General features: G+C 44.8%; 1 protein-coding gene across 3 annotated transcripts; it reads left to right on the forward strand.

Moving 5' to 3' along the window:
• Positions 1–366: 366 nt before the first annotated feature.
• Positions 367–16,843, forward strand: ACCS (1-aminocyclopropane-1-carboxylate synthase homolog (inactive)). Of its 3 annotated transcripts, none has more exons than XM_068398593.1 (15): positions 367–1,002; positions 2,129–2,745; positions 4,949–5,008; positions 7,689–7,759; positions 8,306–8,375; positions 9,557–9,623; positions 10,063–10,160; positions 10,744–10,821; positions 11,819–11,919; positions 12,637–12,726; positions 13,755–13,800; positions 13,950–14,091; positions 14,691–14,833; positions 15,216–15,369; positions 15,585–16,843. In XM_068398593.1, the coding sequence occupies exons 1-15, from the start codon at positions 462–464 to the stop codon at positions 15,881–15,883; spliced, it is 2,577 nt and encodes an 858-aa protein (XP_068254694.1). In that variant the 5' UTR covers positions 367–461; the 3' UTR covers positions 15,884–16,843. The 3 variants fall into 3 exon arrangements, with proteins under 3 accessions (XP_068254694.1, XP_068254695.1, XP_068254697.1); XM_068398594.1 differs by having other exon boundaries at positions 15,031–15,369; positions 15,585–15,670; XM_068398596.1 differs by lacking the exon at positions 15,585–16,843 and adding an exon at positions 15,031–15,100 and having other exon boundaries at positions 15,216–15,308.
• Positions 16,844–17,093: the final 250 nt, after the last annotated feature.

Genomic DNA, 17,093 nt, shown 5'->3' on the forward strand with positions numbered 1-17,093 from the left:
GCCAGCCGTATAGCCCGCTAGGGGCTGGGGGCAGGCAGGGCCGCCTGGGCGCCCCCGAGGGCCAAGGTGCGAGAGCCCCCTCCCGGCGGGGGGCCCGGCCCCCCGGGCGGGGCGGGGCGGGGGCAGGGGCAGGTGCGCTGCCCGGGCGGGGCCCCCGGCGCAGCCCGCGCCAGGCGCCCTCGCGGTGCCGCCGCCGCCGCCGCCTCCCCGGCCCCGGCGCCCCCGGCCCCCCTCGGCGTCCCCTCCCGCCGCTGGCCCGCCAGGGCTCGGTCCGGGGGGGCTGGGCAGCGCGGGGGCCAAGCCCCCGGCCCGCCGGCACCCAGCCCCGGCCCGCCCCGCCGGCCCGCGGCCGGAGCCCGGGAGCGATGGATTTTCGGGGGAAGAAGTACGAGCGCGGCAGTAACTGGTCGGACCCCGAGGTGGTGGAGCTGCTGCAGCTCTGGGCCGACGAGTCGGTGCAGATGGAGCTGGAGAGCTGCTTGCGCAACCAGCACGTCTTCAACCGCATCGCCGAGGTGCTGCGGGAGAAGGGCATCCACCGGACAGGCGACCAGTGCCGGGAGAAGATCAAGAAGATGAAGCTGGAGTACCGGCGGATCAAGGACAACAGCAAGGCCCCGCGGGGCGGCCGGACCTGGAAGTTCTACGAGGTGATGGACCGGGTGCTGACCAGCCGGCCCACCCTGGCCTACAGCTCCCTGAGCAGCAGCATGATGGCTCAGCAGGTGCTGCAGGGCAGCATGGTGGAGAGCTACCATCACCAGTTCGCCTCCTCGGCCCTGCCCTTTGGACACTCCCAGCACCCTGAATTGATGGAAATCAAATGTGAGGAGGTGAACTCTGATGACCACTGCTTGACCCCAGAGCCCCCACCATCCATGTCTTACCAGCAGGGCTCCCCTGAAGAACATGAGATGGAGAGAGCCTTCTTGGAGAGGGCCCAGAACGACTCTCCCATCTCCAGGGTGGAGATTCCTATTGAAACCAGTGTTTCACCTTCAGGTAGGGACAGCCTTTTACATTCCAGCATAAGGCTTCTGCCCGGTTTTCCAGAAAGAGAGGTTTTTTTCAGGTGCAGAGATAGACACCTGTTTTTTGCACTGACGTTGGGATCCTTACTTTTCCACATCCCAGAAAGCTTTAAAGTAGAAGGCTGGTATCTGCATTCATAGTCTTCTGGCTATTCCCGAAACGTATCTTGCTGCAGGTAAATAAAATCTAAAATTACTGCACTAGGCTAAATATTGTGTATGCAATCCAAAGGGCTGGCATGTCTGCCATAAGCTGGGCTAGGCATGTGTGCTAGAGTTCTGCATATAATGCCGACAGTACTTAACCTTATTGAAAAAAAAATTGCATGCTTTTTGCTATCATTTGAATATCACCAGGGCTGTCTGCAGTCCTCATGCTGAATTGTATCAGGAGACCCTCTTCTGCCATAGCTACGCTATAAACCTGCAGGTGAAACTTTCCTTGTGTTCTTTTAAAATATTTTCCGGATCTAATCTTTTAGGACACACAACAGGGAAGAATACTTGGGAATAATCATTGCCTGGCTTTCTAAGCTATTCATTAGGACTTGGAAAGAAGATGTTTTTGAAAGTCACTGGCAGAAACAGTATATCTATGTACAGGAGATGAGACTCCTGCACTGAAAGTGTAGTTGGCCATTGCTTGGCTGCCCAGAAGGGCACAGGCTGGAGATCCTGCAGATCTCAAACCAGTCTAGGACAGGCTGATGGAAGAGCACTGCACGATGGGGAAGAAGAGAGACAATAACCACTGTGAGGTTAATGTCCGAGATCGGGAAGAAACACATCCTTTTCGCTGTGGTGGTTACGTAGTTAGTCCAGTGGGGGGAACTGACGATCATTCAGGTTAATTCAGAGGCCAAGTACTGGGCTGGCAGCATAGTGGGGTGCCCATTGTGTAAAGGTAAAAACAAACTTCAAAAAACCTTGCAAGCTTCAAGATGTACCTGACAGGATTTACTTTGGTTTTCCTGTAAAACACTACAGTAGCTTGAAGGGTGTTTCCTAGGAAGGGCAGGGGAAGGCAGCAAAGCATGTCCACACCACTTTACTTGCTGCATGTTTAATTTTTATTCCTTGCTTTTACACATTGACAGGTTTCAGTGAGCCCAACATGGCAAACTCATCACAGATCCAGAACATGGTTCCCCGGCCTGGCTTCTCTGCCTTGCATCGGCTGAGAAAAAAGCGGAAAGGCCAGCGCGTGAAGGACCCGCTCGATGATCTCTTGCTGAAGACCCTGACATCTCAGCGAGCCATGGAAGAGCGCTTTTTGCAGATGGAAGAACGCCGATTCCAGCGAGATTTGGATGTGGAGGAGCGTCGGATGCAACTGGAGCAGCGCCGGTTTGAACTGGAGCGGGAGCATGAGTTTCGCATGTTCAATGTCTTTGCTCAGATGCTCAGCATCCTAAAGCAGAGCCATAGCGTCGTCTCCTCCTCCTCCGTTGCGATGCCTCGGGGCTTGGACTTCAGCCAGGCACTGTCTGAAATTGCGGGAATGGGAGGAGGAGGGGGTGACCTGCAAGAGATGAGGGCTCGGCCGCTTACCGAGAGGAGGGTTGACATGCACGGCTTCTGTAACCCCTGTGACTTCCAGAGGAGTCCCTACCTCTCTGCTCGTGGCAACATTGCCAACATTTTTCGTGGCTCCACTGAAGAAGGGTACAAAGCTTATCATGCTGACAAGTATGATGAAGACAAGAACCCCAATGTGAGTGAGAACATCAAAGTGTTTTCCTGGCTTTCTTGCTAGGAAAAAAACTTTCTTAGAGGTTTGCTGACAGATATGCTAAAAGTGTGGGGTTTTTTTTGATCTCGCTAATACGTGGTGGGTCAAGCTGTTTGTTTGAGGAAGAGAAATTAAAAGTAGATCCAGGGAACTATAGGCCTGTCAGCCTGACCTCAGTGCCAGGCAAGGTGATGGAACAGATCATCCTGAGTGCCATTACATGGCACATGCAGGACAACCGGGGCATCGGGGCCAGCCAACATGGATTCATGAAAGGCAGGTCCTGCTTGACCAACCTGGTCTCCTTCTATGACCAAGTGACCCACGTAGTAGATGAGGGCAGGGCTGTGGATGTAGTCTATCTAGACTTCAGTAAGGCATTTGACACTGTCTCCCACAGCATCCTCCTAGACAAACTAGCTGCCCGGGGCTTGGATGGGTGGACTCTTCGATGGGTTAAAAACTGGCTGGATGGCCAAGCCCAGAGAGTGGTGGTGAATGGGGCAAAGTCCAACTGTCGGCCGGTCACTAGCGGTGTTCCCCAGGGCTCAGTTCTGGGGCCGGTGCTGTTCAATATCTTTATAGATGATCTAGACATAGGGATTGAGTGCACCCTCAGCAAATTTGCAGATGACACCAAGCTGGGTGGGAGTGTCGGTCTGCTGGAGGGTAGGAAGGCCCTACAGAGGGATCTGGACAGGTTAGATAGATGGGCCGAGACCAACGGCATGAGGTTCAACAAGAACAAGTGCCGGGTCTTACACTTCGGCCACAACAACCCCATGCAGCGCTACAGGCTGGGGGAAGAGTGGTTAGAGAGCAGCCCGGCGGAAAGAGACCTGGGGGTGCTGATCAACAGCCGGCTAAACATGAGCCAGCAGTGTGCCCAGGTGGCCAAGAAGGCCAATGGCATCCTGGCCTCTATTAGGAATAGTGTAGCCAGCCTGTCTAGGGAAGTGATCGTCCCTCTGTACTCGGCACTGGTGAGGCCGCACCTTGAATACTGTGTCCAGTTCTGGGCCCTGCACTTCAAGAAAGATGTTGAGGTGTTGGAGCGAGTCCAGAGGAGGGCGACCAAGCTGGTGAAGGGTCTGGAGGGTCTGACCTACGAGGAACGGCTGAGGGAGCTGGGGTTGTTTAGCCTGGAGAAGAGGAGGCTCAGAGGTGACCTTATTGCAGTCTACAACTACCTGAAGGGAGGTTGTAGTGAAGTGGGAGTCGGCCTCTTCTCCCGGGCAACTAGCGATAGGACAAGAGGACACAGCCTCAAGCTTCGCCAGGGGAGGTTCAGGTTGGACATTAGGAAGCATTTCTTCTCAGAAAGGGTCATTAGACATTGGAACAGGCTGCCCAGGGAGGTGGTGGAGTTACCATCTCTGGATGTGTTTAAAAAAAGACTGGACATGGCACTTAGTGCCATGGTCTAGTTGACCTGGTGGTGTCAGGGCAATGGTTGTACTCGATGATCCCAGAGGTCTCTTCCAACCTGGTTGATTCTGTGATTCTGTAACATCACAAACATACTGTTGCTTAAATTTCCTTTCGCATTTTTAAAAATTTATTTACCCAACCTCTTGCAATAATGAAAATGTGCTAGTAAATTTGAACTCTTCAAGATCTAATGTAGTGCTAAATAAGCAGGGCCAAATCCTAAACCTGAAACTGTAGGGTCATCTCTCCAGAGGGGAAAATTTAGTGTTTTAACCACTTCTCATGACTACATGTTTTATGTGGTTTCTGAGCAAATCAGTGGAGTGCAATGGTAATGACTGATAAACAAATGCTTTTAGATAGAGAAATGTATCCAAAACTGTGTTTAAAACTGCTGCAGAAGGGTAAACGTTGGTTTTATCAGAATTGTTTTAGGGTTTCTTTTGTAGTTAGATATATACCAGTGAGTGAATTCAAGATTAATTTAAACATATTATGTGAAGAAGTATAAACTGTTAGTACATGTTCGCTTACAGACAGTTTATTGACTAAGAAGCTGAGGAGTGCCCGGGATATGTATGTAAACACACACACATAGATACGTGTCTCGAGTTATATGTGGTGAAGTTTATGTGAACTGTGTTTTGACTTTTCTTTGGTAAGCTTTTTGCAGGCAGTTTAGTGAAGTGATAGCTAAGGTGATGTAAGCACATATTTTTAGTGTCTATAAACAATAAATTATTTCTTTTTCTAGGGTATAATAAACTTTGGCACCAGTGAGAATAAACTCTGCTTTGACCTAATGTCTAAGCGGGTAAGTCCTATTCCAAACAGAAATACTGAATTTGCTGGGTAGTTCCTCCTCAGTGCTTGCGCTTACCTAGAGTTATTGCTGTTGCTCAGGTTTCTCTCGTAAAGTTTTTCATAATGAATTTTTTATTTGTTGGAAGTCACTTTTGAATCCAGCTTTTTGTACATTTATTTATGTTATTTTTCCAGGAGGATAGGAACAAGGGTGTTTTTCTGTTCCTCTTCATGATGGGTTTCCCTTTGGGGATGTACTTGGCTCAGAAAACTAAATGAAAATAAGACGCATTTTATTTTCTCCTGACAGTAGTTGATTTAATACAGAGGTTTTGAAATTAGTTTTGAACTCTATTTAATTTCAAGGATCTTCACATCTGTCCTATAAAGTCGCATGATTTGGACACCCAGTTCTGAACTTACCCGAAATGTGTGAGAGTGGCAGCAGTGAATGGTGGCAGCTCTTGAAATCTCTCAAAATCAGACTGGGTCAGCTACTGCCTGCTCACTTTGTTCGGTTGCACCAGGGAGAGGCATGAAACACATGAGACAACTCAAAAAGTAGAAAAAGTCAAAAGAAAACAACAGAACCATGCTGTAGAGGAACATTTCTTGATTTCCATAAAAATCACTGCCCAGGTGCAGCCTGCGAGGCGGGCAGGTGGCAGTTTCTCCTACCTGAACTTGTCTGTGGGGAGGGAAGGCGGCTCAGGGTTGGACAGTCGGCCTCTGCGGTTTGAAGTTCATGGTTGCTCCCATTCCACCAATTCCGACCCTCAAAATGTTCCTTGTTTTATTTCTGCCTGCCACTCCACTGACTCGGGGGGGACACTACCCCACTTCTCCGCCTTCCAGCTAAAAGAACAGGTAAGGCAGAGCTGCTGCCTGCACGACAAAGGTGCCTTCTAGGCTGCGTAGGTGGTACCTTCCTTCCTTCGCTGTCCTTTCCCCTTAAAACTAACACGAAGCCTGCAGTAAGTAGTGCAGGGGGAGATGGTAGTCAGCTGCATCTTAATTAGCCACCTTATGAAAACAAGTTAAGACTTCCTTGGCTATAGTGAGATGAGCCATCATGCTTGTGGCAACAAGCTGACCAAAGACATTGTTGCCAGCTTCTCAGTCATCGCAGCCTGGAGTAACAGTATGGATTCACTGAATGAAGCACCAGCTGGGACTGTAGGCAAATAATTTGTTCCTGTTTGGGACAAGAAATACTTACTGTTTCCACTGAATAAAGCAGTGTATCAGATTTCTGTCTTCAACTTTTGACCCTTAAATTAGAGAACATTTTGTGGTGTGAGATCTCAGATGGTCTTCCTTTCAGTTGGCCCATCTGGTTTCCTTAGCCCTTAATGCATTACCTTGAAGGGTTCTCCTCTTAATTATCGCATAGTCGTTTTTAGCCAAGTCTGCTGATACGTTGCATTCTCTAGATAAGTTTAGGAGAGAGGTCTAAGGAGGCACAGTTCTGTGCTACATAGGCTCTAAGAACATCTACAACTGAATAAAAGAACTTTAATCCTATAATATCAGGTTGTAATCCTGCATGGGATAAGGACGGTGTCTGTAAACTCCAGAGCTTGACACCAGTAATTAAAACACCAATACAGAAGGTTGTGGTTTTGTTACTATGTGATAAACTTCCACACTGCATGTTGAATTTCCCTCCTCCCTTGCACTATCACCTACTTGTTGTGTCCCCCCACCCTCACCTTTTTTAATATTAACTCATAGATTTGGTTGCCATTAAATATTTGGAAGATGCATTGTACATAATATTTGTTTATTCCCTTTTTGTTTATGTAAAATGTCCTCTCTGCCCATATCACCACTGTGCTTTCCCTTGCAACTTCATAGAACTGGATTATGTGAAACCCTGATATTTACAACCTTGAAAATATTTAGATAAAAGCACTGTGCGTACTTTATCTAAATATAAACATTAAAAAAGGGCTTCACAGTTCAGGTGAATCTGTCTTTGAGATCAGAATGAACTCTTAATAAGTAATGAAGTGGCTGCCCCAAGGAAGAATTATCAAGAATTTCATTTTTCTCTGGTCTTTTGAAAGCTCCCGTTACACTTTAACGCTTAGCAAAACTTATCAGAATTATAGATCTGAAGGAGCTGTAGTAACTTGGAACTGAGACATAAATGAAAGCTAGAATTCATTAAAAAATTAATATATTGAAAGTTTGTTAAAGCAAAATATGTATCTGACTGTGATTCAAAATCCTTTCTACCTCTTTCTGACAGTCTAGACCTGAGCTTTCACAATTGGGACTTACTTTCCAGCTGAAAGCTGTTGTCCTCAGAGCTTGGGCAAAACGCTCTTTGGGTTGCTTCATTTGCAGAGAAAGTCTTATGCAGGCATCTTGGTTACGAGCATCGTGTGTATTGCCCGTTCTGCATCCTTTTTGTAGATCTCTGTGCAGCGAAGCTTTGGCTGCAGTAACTTAGCAGAAGCCCGTACTTCACATAACCTGAAGTTATCACTGATCAGTTTGCTAGTCCTTGCTTCTCCAAGCTGCATTGATTTTGATGGTCAGTGGCTTTCTCAATCCAGTTTTACAGCTGTTGAAGTTGCACGTGTGTGTGTGTCTATGCAGGTATGTGCCTGTACACAGATCCCATCTATCTTCATGTTTCTGATACCAGTGATTGTGCTTTTAATGGTTCTTCTTGCTCCCAGCTGACACAGACCGATATGAATCTGATGGAGCCTCCGCTGCTTCAGTATCCTGACTGGAAGGGACATATGTTGTAAGTCTTCTCTTTTCTGTAACGCTTCTCTTTTTGACTACTTGTCTGATAAGCAGAATGGATGAATACAAACTGCTTCTGCTACACTCTCTAGTTAAAACTTTTCTAGGTCATTTAATCATATTTTTCTTTGCAAAACTGTAAATTAGCTGCCCTACCAGTTCATCCTGTTAAAAATCCTTTTATGTGAGAGAAGATGCAAATTTTCTAAAGCAAACAGTTTTAAAAGCACTGTATACATTAACAAATTAGATAACTTCAAACAGTTTTTTGAAACATAGTGAACACTTAGGGACTTTAATCCTTCTCTTCTATGCCTCGATTAAAGCTCATCAGAAATGTATGCACCATTATAGACATTATCCATGGCACCTTTGCTGTGTGTTAAAGTCATGTCTGTGGCATGGGCCTGAGCTATACTGTTTTCTAGCTATTTTCACCAGACTTTACTGTGCCCAGGCTTTATTTTCCTGAGACGTGGACCTGGGGAAGCCCAGCCTCTTGAAGAATAAGCTGAATCAATATTTGCTTTTGTGTCTTTCTCAGTTTACGGGAGGAAGTGGCTCGATTTTTGACCTATTACTGCAAGGCCCCTGCACCTCTTAAAGCAGAAAATGTGGGTAACCCACTTTCCATTGATGTCTATTCTAATGTATCGCCATTTGTTGTCAAACAGTTTCATCTTCTTTTTTTTAAACAAATGATTTGGTAAGATGACAGCCTTTTGTCATGCAAATGAGGTTGATTCATAGCCATTTCAGCAGCTTTTGATGCACACTTCAGCAAAAACGCTTCGGGTCTACTGTATATTTGCCTCATGCTTTACTTTTGTGTGCCAACTCCTCATGCCAGTGCTCTCAGTGGGGCTTTATGTTTTCCTCTCCTTATTCAGCTTTGGGACCTACTGTGCCTGTAACCCTCAGCCTTGACAAACAGTGCCCATTGTTTCAGCTGAGTTTAATTTCGTCCCATTCTGCTGTTACACCTCAGGACAAACATCTGTAATTAAGCCAAGAGTAGTTTTAGCCTGTAAAAACAGACCTTTTCAAACTTTGCGGCAGTGTTGTAAGGAAGGCATCAAGACCCGAGTCGCTGCAGGACTTGCTGACCTGGGAGAGATGCAGGCTGGGTGCAGGCTCCTGCGGAGATCAGGGACTCCTGCCTCTGCTGAGTGCTGAAGGCAGCAGGAGCTGGTGCAGCCATTGCTTTTCTGGCTACAGTAATTCAGCAGAAGCCCATACTTCACATGAACTGAAGTTACCACTGATGAGTTTGCTGATCACTGCTTCTCCAAGGCAGCAGATTCTGCCTGATACCTGGAGTGAAACTCATGCAACATGCGAGCATCTCTCTTCTAGAAGCAGAAGATGCAAGCATCTCTCTTCTAGAACCCGCTCCTGTACGAGACAGTGGTTTTCACTTTTGCACAAATTCGGCAGGAGGTCAGAGCTGCTGTTACCACAAAGAGATGATAACACATATTAGCTGATGAAAAGTAGTTTGCCTTTCTTAGAGGTTCAGAACCGCTCCCCAAATTTTTCCCTACTGAAAGCCTACGCTTTTTCTAAATTGCTTATTAGAATCAAGAAAGGCACCGGGACAAAGTGTCTCTGAAGCAAAGAACAGAACTAAAGTTATTTCTGGTAGAAGTGGGATTTCAGCAGGAAAATTCTGGGATCATCCATGCTAGAGAATTGGGGAGAAAATATATTTCAGTGATGTGGTCAGAAATTATTATTTTATAGTGGTGTCTTTCTGTGGACAGATTTATCACTACCCTCTCTCTTTCTTCTGTAGGTGATTGTTTTAAATGGTTGTGGCTCTTTATTTTCTGCATTAGCTACAGTCCTTTGTGATCCAGGGGGTAAGTGGATGGTTGGGAGATGTTTTTGATGTTTATTTTTGATGGGAAATAATGTGTTACTCTGTTTAAATACTGTTTGACGGAAGTGAAGTAGTGGAGTTGGCATTGGCCTACTGCAAAGTTCTTGTTCCCTGCAAGATAGTGCTGTGAAATTCATCGTCTGCAGATGTCATGCACTCATGCTTGGTGTCTTGCCCTGTCTGCCTTCACTGTTTTTGTGGTGCCGTGTTTTAGTTTGTTAGACTAAATGTGGGCTATACTTATGTTTACCTGGGTTCTTGCAGAAGATTAAAGAATTGATGTAAAAATAAAGTGGAGGAAAAGGCAGTGTTTCTAGAGGGCACAGCTGTAAAAAAGCTTTCATGTTTAGCTGAAGTGCCTTAGAAGAGAGAAAAAGTCTGTGACCTATTGATAACCAATCTTGTTTTCTCGGTTCCAGAAGCTGTTCTGATTGCTACTCCCTTTTACGGTGGTATTACCCAGAGTGTCTTCCTCTATGGTAATGTCAAGCTGGTGTATGCCTATTTAGACAGTAAGGTAAGATCTGAGAGAAGGGAATATCAACCTCTGTAGTTAAAAAATAATTGATACTGGAAAGTGCCAAGCATTGGGAACCTCTGAAAGCAGTCCTCAGAACAAGGACAGGCTGCAGCCTGTGGACATTTTCCCAATTTATTGCTGGGAAACTGGGCACATAATTTGCAAGAAAGTTGTTTGAGACTATAAATCTGGATTCCAGTCTTGTCCTTTTCTTGTACCTTACTCCCAGTAATGGCTCCTGAGAGGAAAAAAAATGGCCATTTTGAGCCTTGGAGACAGAAGTATGTACTGTTCTAATAAAGACGGTCACAGGGGTGGAAGAGCAGATGGAGATCTTGCATTGTTTTAGTTATTCAAGGATAACCAGAGAATTCTCTGTGTGTGGCCAGCCTACGATGAACATTTCTTTGATTTTATTTATTTATTTATTCTCTCCGTAGTATAAAAGGATAAGTAGATGGTTGCTAGGTCATTATTGTTGGGTTTTTATTTTTTGGGGGGGAACATTTCTCAGGGGATTGGCTCGAGACAGACTCTACTGAAATAACTTGGCCTTTTTTATCTTTGTGATGTCTTTCAGATTACTGGAACAAGCACTCGGCCTTTTCAGCTTACAGTGGAAAAACTGGAAAAAGCGTTGCAGGATGCCCGGGCAGAGGTGAGTTTAGCTGAGCTTCACGTTATGAGTTAAGTCTACAATATGTTTGAGACAGCACGTCCCAGAAGTGGCCTGAAGATCAAAACATTTTTAAAACCTAGCACCTGGCTTTCCAGTTGTCCTTGTTAGACCACCTGAGATTAGGATGCTTGCAAACTCAGGATCAGTCTTCGGCGGAATCCCCTGGTGTCATGTCTGTCCGATTTTGGTCACAGCAGAAAGGATAAACCAGGAGTACCAGACCATTCACAAAGCACTGGAACCTATTCATATCACAAAAAAAAAACGTACTTGGGCATGCACTAAAAAGTAGGGACTACCCAGGGTATCTCCTTCAGGAAGGCCAGCAGAGTTGCCCCAAAACTGACTGCTCTACACAGTAGTGCAGATGAATCCACTAAGAACACAGAGAGTTTTTGCAGGAGGGAGAGAGGTGCAAATCTAGAGGATAAGTGCAGATGAGTATCACCTTTCTGAAGAGTTAGTGTGTAAGTTTTGATGTTGGCCTAAGCCCAGTATATGTTTACCTACATCTTTAGATCATTACCGGCTCTGACATCTCCAGCCAAGTGTGCTCTAAATGAGAACAGTTTTCATCCACATAGCTGAAATTCCTATCTTTCTTGCCTCATTCAGGGGCAATCTTCAGTAATTTATTACTTCCCAGTTACTGATAACAGCTCAGAGGAAGTTCTCTTCCATGCTGAGAATTCATTAAGTGGTTGACTCGGTGGCAATGGTTGTGGCAGACTCTCTCTTTTCAAAACATAGATTCATTCTGTAATCTTTTCCTCAGTTCACTTTGCAAGTGATATAATTGTAAAAAAATCTTAATTTGTGGATAAAAGTTTTCTCATAGAGATCTAACCTTTGAGGTTAAAAGTCATGGTGGAAGCTTAAGGGAAATCTTGTGTCACACTCACTGCTCAAGTAGAGGGACTGAAAATTTATCCCATGATGGGCACTTTCTTAATACTGTGTTATTTGTGTTCTGCAGGGTGTCACTGTAAGGGCCTTAATTCTTCTGAATCCCCAAAATCCCCTTGGGGACATCTACTCCTTGTCAGAGCTACGGGATTACCTGGAATTTGCTAAAAGGTATGTCAGTTTGGAAGGCTGAGGAATCCTGGGTTGGATATGGCTTCCAGAATTTGGTGGACTAGTCGCTGTCCCTGAATTTATCTGTGAATATCTTTTAAGTCAGGCAAACAGTCTATTCTTCAAACACAGAAGTGGGCTTAAGAGAGGATAGGGGAGTGGTGGGGACAAGGGAACATGGGCCATGCAGTCATTTGGCGTGGCAAAGCAACTTGCATCAAGGAATGCAAGTTTTATTTGTTGGTAGTCCTAGCAAACACTATGGTGCTGTGCTTCTCTGTCAGGAAGCTGAGTTCTCTTCCTCTCAATATCTCTGTATTTGCAAAGACAAAGAAATATATGAATATGGGTTCCCAGCTTCATCATGGATCACGGATACTCTCTGAGATCCAGAATCCGTAAGATTCTGAGTGGATGATGATACAACTTATTCTAGATGGGTAGTAAATACAGGAGTTAGTTTTCACTAGTGCATTGGAAATGGTTGAATTTTTATCTTGTTATATGGTTGCCATAGGTGACAGTTAAGTGGATATATCTCAAATCACTTGAATGTACACACAATAGACCACCTGAGTTGTGAAACAAATGCTTTACTTCTGCAAAATTTCATGTCCCTCTTCTTTGTATAAAGTGAGTCTTTGCAGGCCTGAATTTATCTCTGCTTCTAAACCAGAAGCAGCCTTCTTTTGTAATCTCCATTTTGTCCTTTTGCAGACATGAATTGCATGTGATAGTAGATGAGATCTACATGCTGTCAGTTTTTGATGAATCAGCCTCGTTTCACAGTGTCCTAGGCATGGACAGGTAAAATCAGCTCCTACTTCCCTGGCCATCTTCCAGTGACAGTTCAACATGATGCCTTGCTGAGAACTTGTGACTGGAAGTTAAGTCATGAGCTAGCAAATTCTGAATCTGCCTCACGCTGATTTCTTTTTTTTGTAATTTCTGAATAGCAAATGAGTTTTGTCAAGTGCAATCTAGCAAGTGAAAACCGGTATTTAGTTTTCTGTTGTGGTACACTTTTCAATATGTGCTTCAGTATTTGCTTGTGATGTTCCCCAAACTGGAAACAGATGTTTTATTTGTTGAGAGTGAGGCTTTTCTTCCTACCTAAACATTGTTACCTCTTTCCCATGTTTTTGTTGATGCCTGTAAAGACTTTCTGTTGCTGTTTACTTTCTTTTTTTTTCATACAGTAGTCACAGATCACAGTGTTATTACAGACTGGAGAATGGGTTTTATTAGGTATTGATTTAATGAGATGAAAAACTTTTCAAATCTCACCTTTTAAAAATAGGGTGTGTTTTTTGGGATTTTTTTTTTTTTTAATTTCTAGTTTTCACCAGTGGTGCTATCTTTCTTTTTGTGCTCAGTTGCAAGGAAATAAAATACACGTGTTAAGTGTTAGCTCAGTGTTGCTGGGCTTGGATATACAACATTGCAAAAGAAGAACTTTATCTCATTCTGCAAAATACTGGGGTTTGAAAGAAAGAAAATTACTTTTAATTCTTGGCAAATACATTGGCACAGGCCTGATTTCTAGCATTATATGTACAAGCTTCATATGCGCAGGAAATCTGCGCATGAAATATAGCACTTGCAAGTATCTGTATATCTGAAATATTTAAAAATAGTGTCTAAAACTAGTTCCAGGGAGTTCCTAGCTTCTAAAGTTAGGTTGGATTTGAATTTTCCCTACTTGACTGAGGTTCCGTGCTGCACTGTCTGTCATTGTGTAATGCTGTCTCTTTGTTTCTGCAATGCTGCACTGGTGATCCAAAAGCTTCAGCACTTATGACACTAACTGCCCATCTGCATCCTTCTACATACAGATTGCCTGATCCACAACGGACTCATGTGATGTGGGGAATAAGCAAGGTGAGTGCTGGCTGCTGTCGTGCCATGGCTTCCTGACTGGTAGGGTTGGCCTGGTGTCCTCAGGTTCCTCATGCTGGAAAGAACGAGGAAGTCATAGCAGGGTCCCACTCTTCCTGTGTAATAAAGTAGTCTCTCTGTGTCTTCTGCAGGATTTTGCTGTCTCTGGGATTCGTTTTGGTACTTTATATACAGAGAACCAAGATGTTGCTAATGCAGTGGCTTCTTTGTGTTATTTCCACGGCGTTTGTGGACCTGTCCAGCACAAGGTTGCACAGCTGCTTAGAGACAGAGGTGAGTCAGTAGCTCCATGTATGATCCTCTGCCATTCTGTGTGTCTTGGTACCTGGGGGATCCCCTCCCCTTACTTTCTCAAGTGGTCTCCTGTTTGTACAGCTTACTTGACAGTCTTCTGTAATCCTGAAACTGCCCATGTAACACCAGGCTGACAGTTCTACAGAAAAGGACCATTTCTGCAGAGCTCCTGATCAGCAGAATTACAGGAGCAGCTTTGAAGAAGTGTGATAGCTATTTGTATAGAAATAGCCAGTGTTGTGTACAACCAGCTGAGCAGAAACAAAGAATACAGGCTTGTGGGATGAGGGAAATGGAACTGGATTTCTAGCTTTGCCCTGTTGTGGCTAACAGTCCACAACAACTAAGAGCTATGAATGTAGGGAAACTTCCTCAGGAAGGTCAGGAAGATATTCTGCACAGACATGAAACTGCTAAATAGTTCTTGCCCCTCTTTTTGCTATTTGTGGAAACAGGAAACAAAAAAAGGAGGTGAAGGGTGAAATGGAAAAAGGCACTGTGAGTGTTTTGGAAACATGAACAGATCTGAATTCTTTCTCAGTTTGTGATTTTTTTCTTTATCTTCTCCTTCTGGTCAGACTGGATCAACCAGGTGTACCTGAGGGCCAACCATGCCCGCCTAAAAGCTGCTCATACGTACGTGACAGATGAGTTGAAGACACTTGGGGTTCCTTTTCTCAACCGCAATGCAGGCTTCTTTGTCTGGATTGATTTCCGAAAGGTTGGTAGTCTTAGGAAGGGAGGCTTCTCCTGGGATGAGGGCAGACACATGGTGCAACTGCGTCTAGAGGAAAGTTTAATATTGTGATAAGCATTTTGTTTTAACAAATCTGTTGTCTGCTGAGCAGAGGGAAGGCCTGCCTGGTATTTCTGTCCGTTCTTTTCCTTTCATCTGTCTGTGCATTTCCCTCCTTGCAGGAATCTTACTTCTCTCAAGCCACTTACCTCCCCATTTCTTCCTTTATATCACAACTGCTGTACTTCAGAGGTAAAAGGTGTCTCCCCTGGCCTTTGCAGACCTCATGGGAATCACAAATTCATGAGGATCTCAGTGATTTAGCCTATGTGTTACTAACCTCTGGCCCTCCTGCTGACTCTCCTAGTACCTTAGGACAGGCACATTTGAGGAGGAGATGCTGCTCTGGAGGCGTTTTCTGGATAACAAGGTCCTCCTGTCATGCGGTAAAGCCTTCGAATGCAGTGAACCCGGATGGTTCCGCATCATCTTTGCTGACAAAACCCACCGGCTACAGTTAGGTGAGTAATATTTTCTTTTTTTCCTCCCACCAGAATTTCTGCAGCACTGTTTCTTCCTCTCCTTAATCCTAAACTTATCCTATTATTATCCTCTTGCCTTCTCCATTTTTCCTCCCTTTCCTTCCATCCTCCAATTTTTTTTGGATCTAAAGGATTTGGGGACGCTTGTGGCTTAAACTAATCCACTAGTGTTTCTCCTCCTTATACCACTGCAGGTATGCAACGGATCCGCAAGGTTTTGGAAGAGCGGGAGCAGGAGATACTGGCTGAGGAGAAGGAGCAGCCTTGTCAGTCAGATCAGGATGGCAAAGCAGATAGCACAGACGAAGTCATTTTTGTGTCCCGCCACCAGGAGCCTACCTGTTCCAGTAGCTCCAACCTTGGTGACCTCATTGGCCTTCTGCAGCAACAGATGCGTTCATCCGACTGGCTACAGAAAAATACAGCTGAGCAGTTTGCACAGGAAAAGCCAGAGATCTACGATGTGTTCAGCAAACTGGTGGGGAAGCAGTAGGGGTCAGTGTGCCTTCAGGGGGTTTCCTGAGCAGTGACTGACCCTGGGCCCCTAACAGCTCAGCAGTGACTTCCAGCAAATAATATATTTTCTGTATAGCAAGAAAATCACTTTGTAAAACCCCTCCTCCCACCTCCCTGTTTGAGTTCTCTAATTTGTATTATATAGGTGCGTTCCTTGGATTGGGGTGAGGGTAGGGAATGGTGGAGTCTTGTTCATCTGCTGCCCCCTGTTCTGCAGCATCATTGTATTTTGTATTTCATTTCTAATGAATATGCTCTTAACTCTCTTATAAGGTCCTGTGGTGTCATTTTTTATGCTTCTTATGACACATTTTCCAGGAAGACAGAGCCTTGAGATTGTTCAAATGTGTAAAGTTTCCCTTTTCCTGAATGGTGATCAGATGTAACTATTTTGGGGCCAGAAGATGACTGCTTTCGCCAAGAGGTGTTTTTGGGAGATAGAACCGAGTGTCAGCCCTACCTTAGCCTCATCTAAGGGTAAATAAACACATGTATGGGTTCATCTGCATGGGTGAGGCTCTTAGGACTGTGGTCATCTAGTCTTGAGTTCTGTAAAGCTTTTCATTTTGAGTGGTTTCCAGTCTAACCTCAGCTTAGACAGTACCCAGCACCCTTGGTTGGTGAAATGCCCGTTTTTGTTTCTGTCATTCTTTTTTGTATTCATATAAGTAAACAGCGTCCGTTGGCCTCTTGGCACGGTGTGCACAAAAGAGCTAAGACTGAAGAGGCGATTGAAAGTAAATGTTCTTTCTGCAGCCTTCGTATTCCTGGAAGTTCATCCCTTCTGGTTAGCAGTGAGGTATATTGGCAGGACAATGCAGAGAATGTTTCATCTGCCACCATGCTAGGTGTACCTGCTTTAAGCCCACAGACTTCCAAGGTGGCACCTTCCACCATTATCAGGGTAATTAAGGCAATTTTTAGCTATGTTTGTCGATTTGCAGGGTAATTTTTTGACTAAGCAGTATTGTTCAGTCCCCTCTCCTTCCTCTTTTCCATTTTAAAAGACACTTTCCTGTATGATGGTGATAAAGTATTTCAGTTTGAAAGTTTCTTTCACAGATGCAAAGCTTTTTAATTTCTGGTACTATAAAAAATTAGGTATCTTAAAGGAATTTAAGCTGTTTTTTCTGCATACGTATTAATCCAGAGTTCAAGGAGATTGCCCATGAAAACTGAATGGAAGT

Source organism: Nyctibius grandis, chromosome 4 (assembly GCF_013368605.1).
Source record: "Nyctibius grandis isolate bNycGra1 chromosome 4, bNycGra1.pri, whole genome shotgun sequence".
NCBI classification, from domain to species: Eukaryota; Metazoa; Chordata; class Aves; order Nyctibiiformes; family Nyctibiidae; genus Nyctibius; species Nyctibius grandis.

Bases quoted from the DNA above. Each gene is read 5' to 3' on its own strand.
- ACCS (XM_068398593.1), top strand. From the start codon at position 462: ATGGAGCTGGAGAGCTGCTTGCGCAACCAGCACGTCTTCAACCGCATC. The intron at 1,003-2,128 runs GTAGGGACAGCC...ACACATTGACAG, and splicing joins AACCAGTGTTTCACCTTCAG to GTTTCAGTGAGCCCAACATG. The intron at 5,009-7,688 runs GTAAGTCCTATT...TCTTGCTCCCAG, and splicing joins TTGACCTAATGTCTAAGCGG to CTGACACAGACCGATATGAA.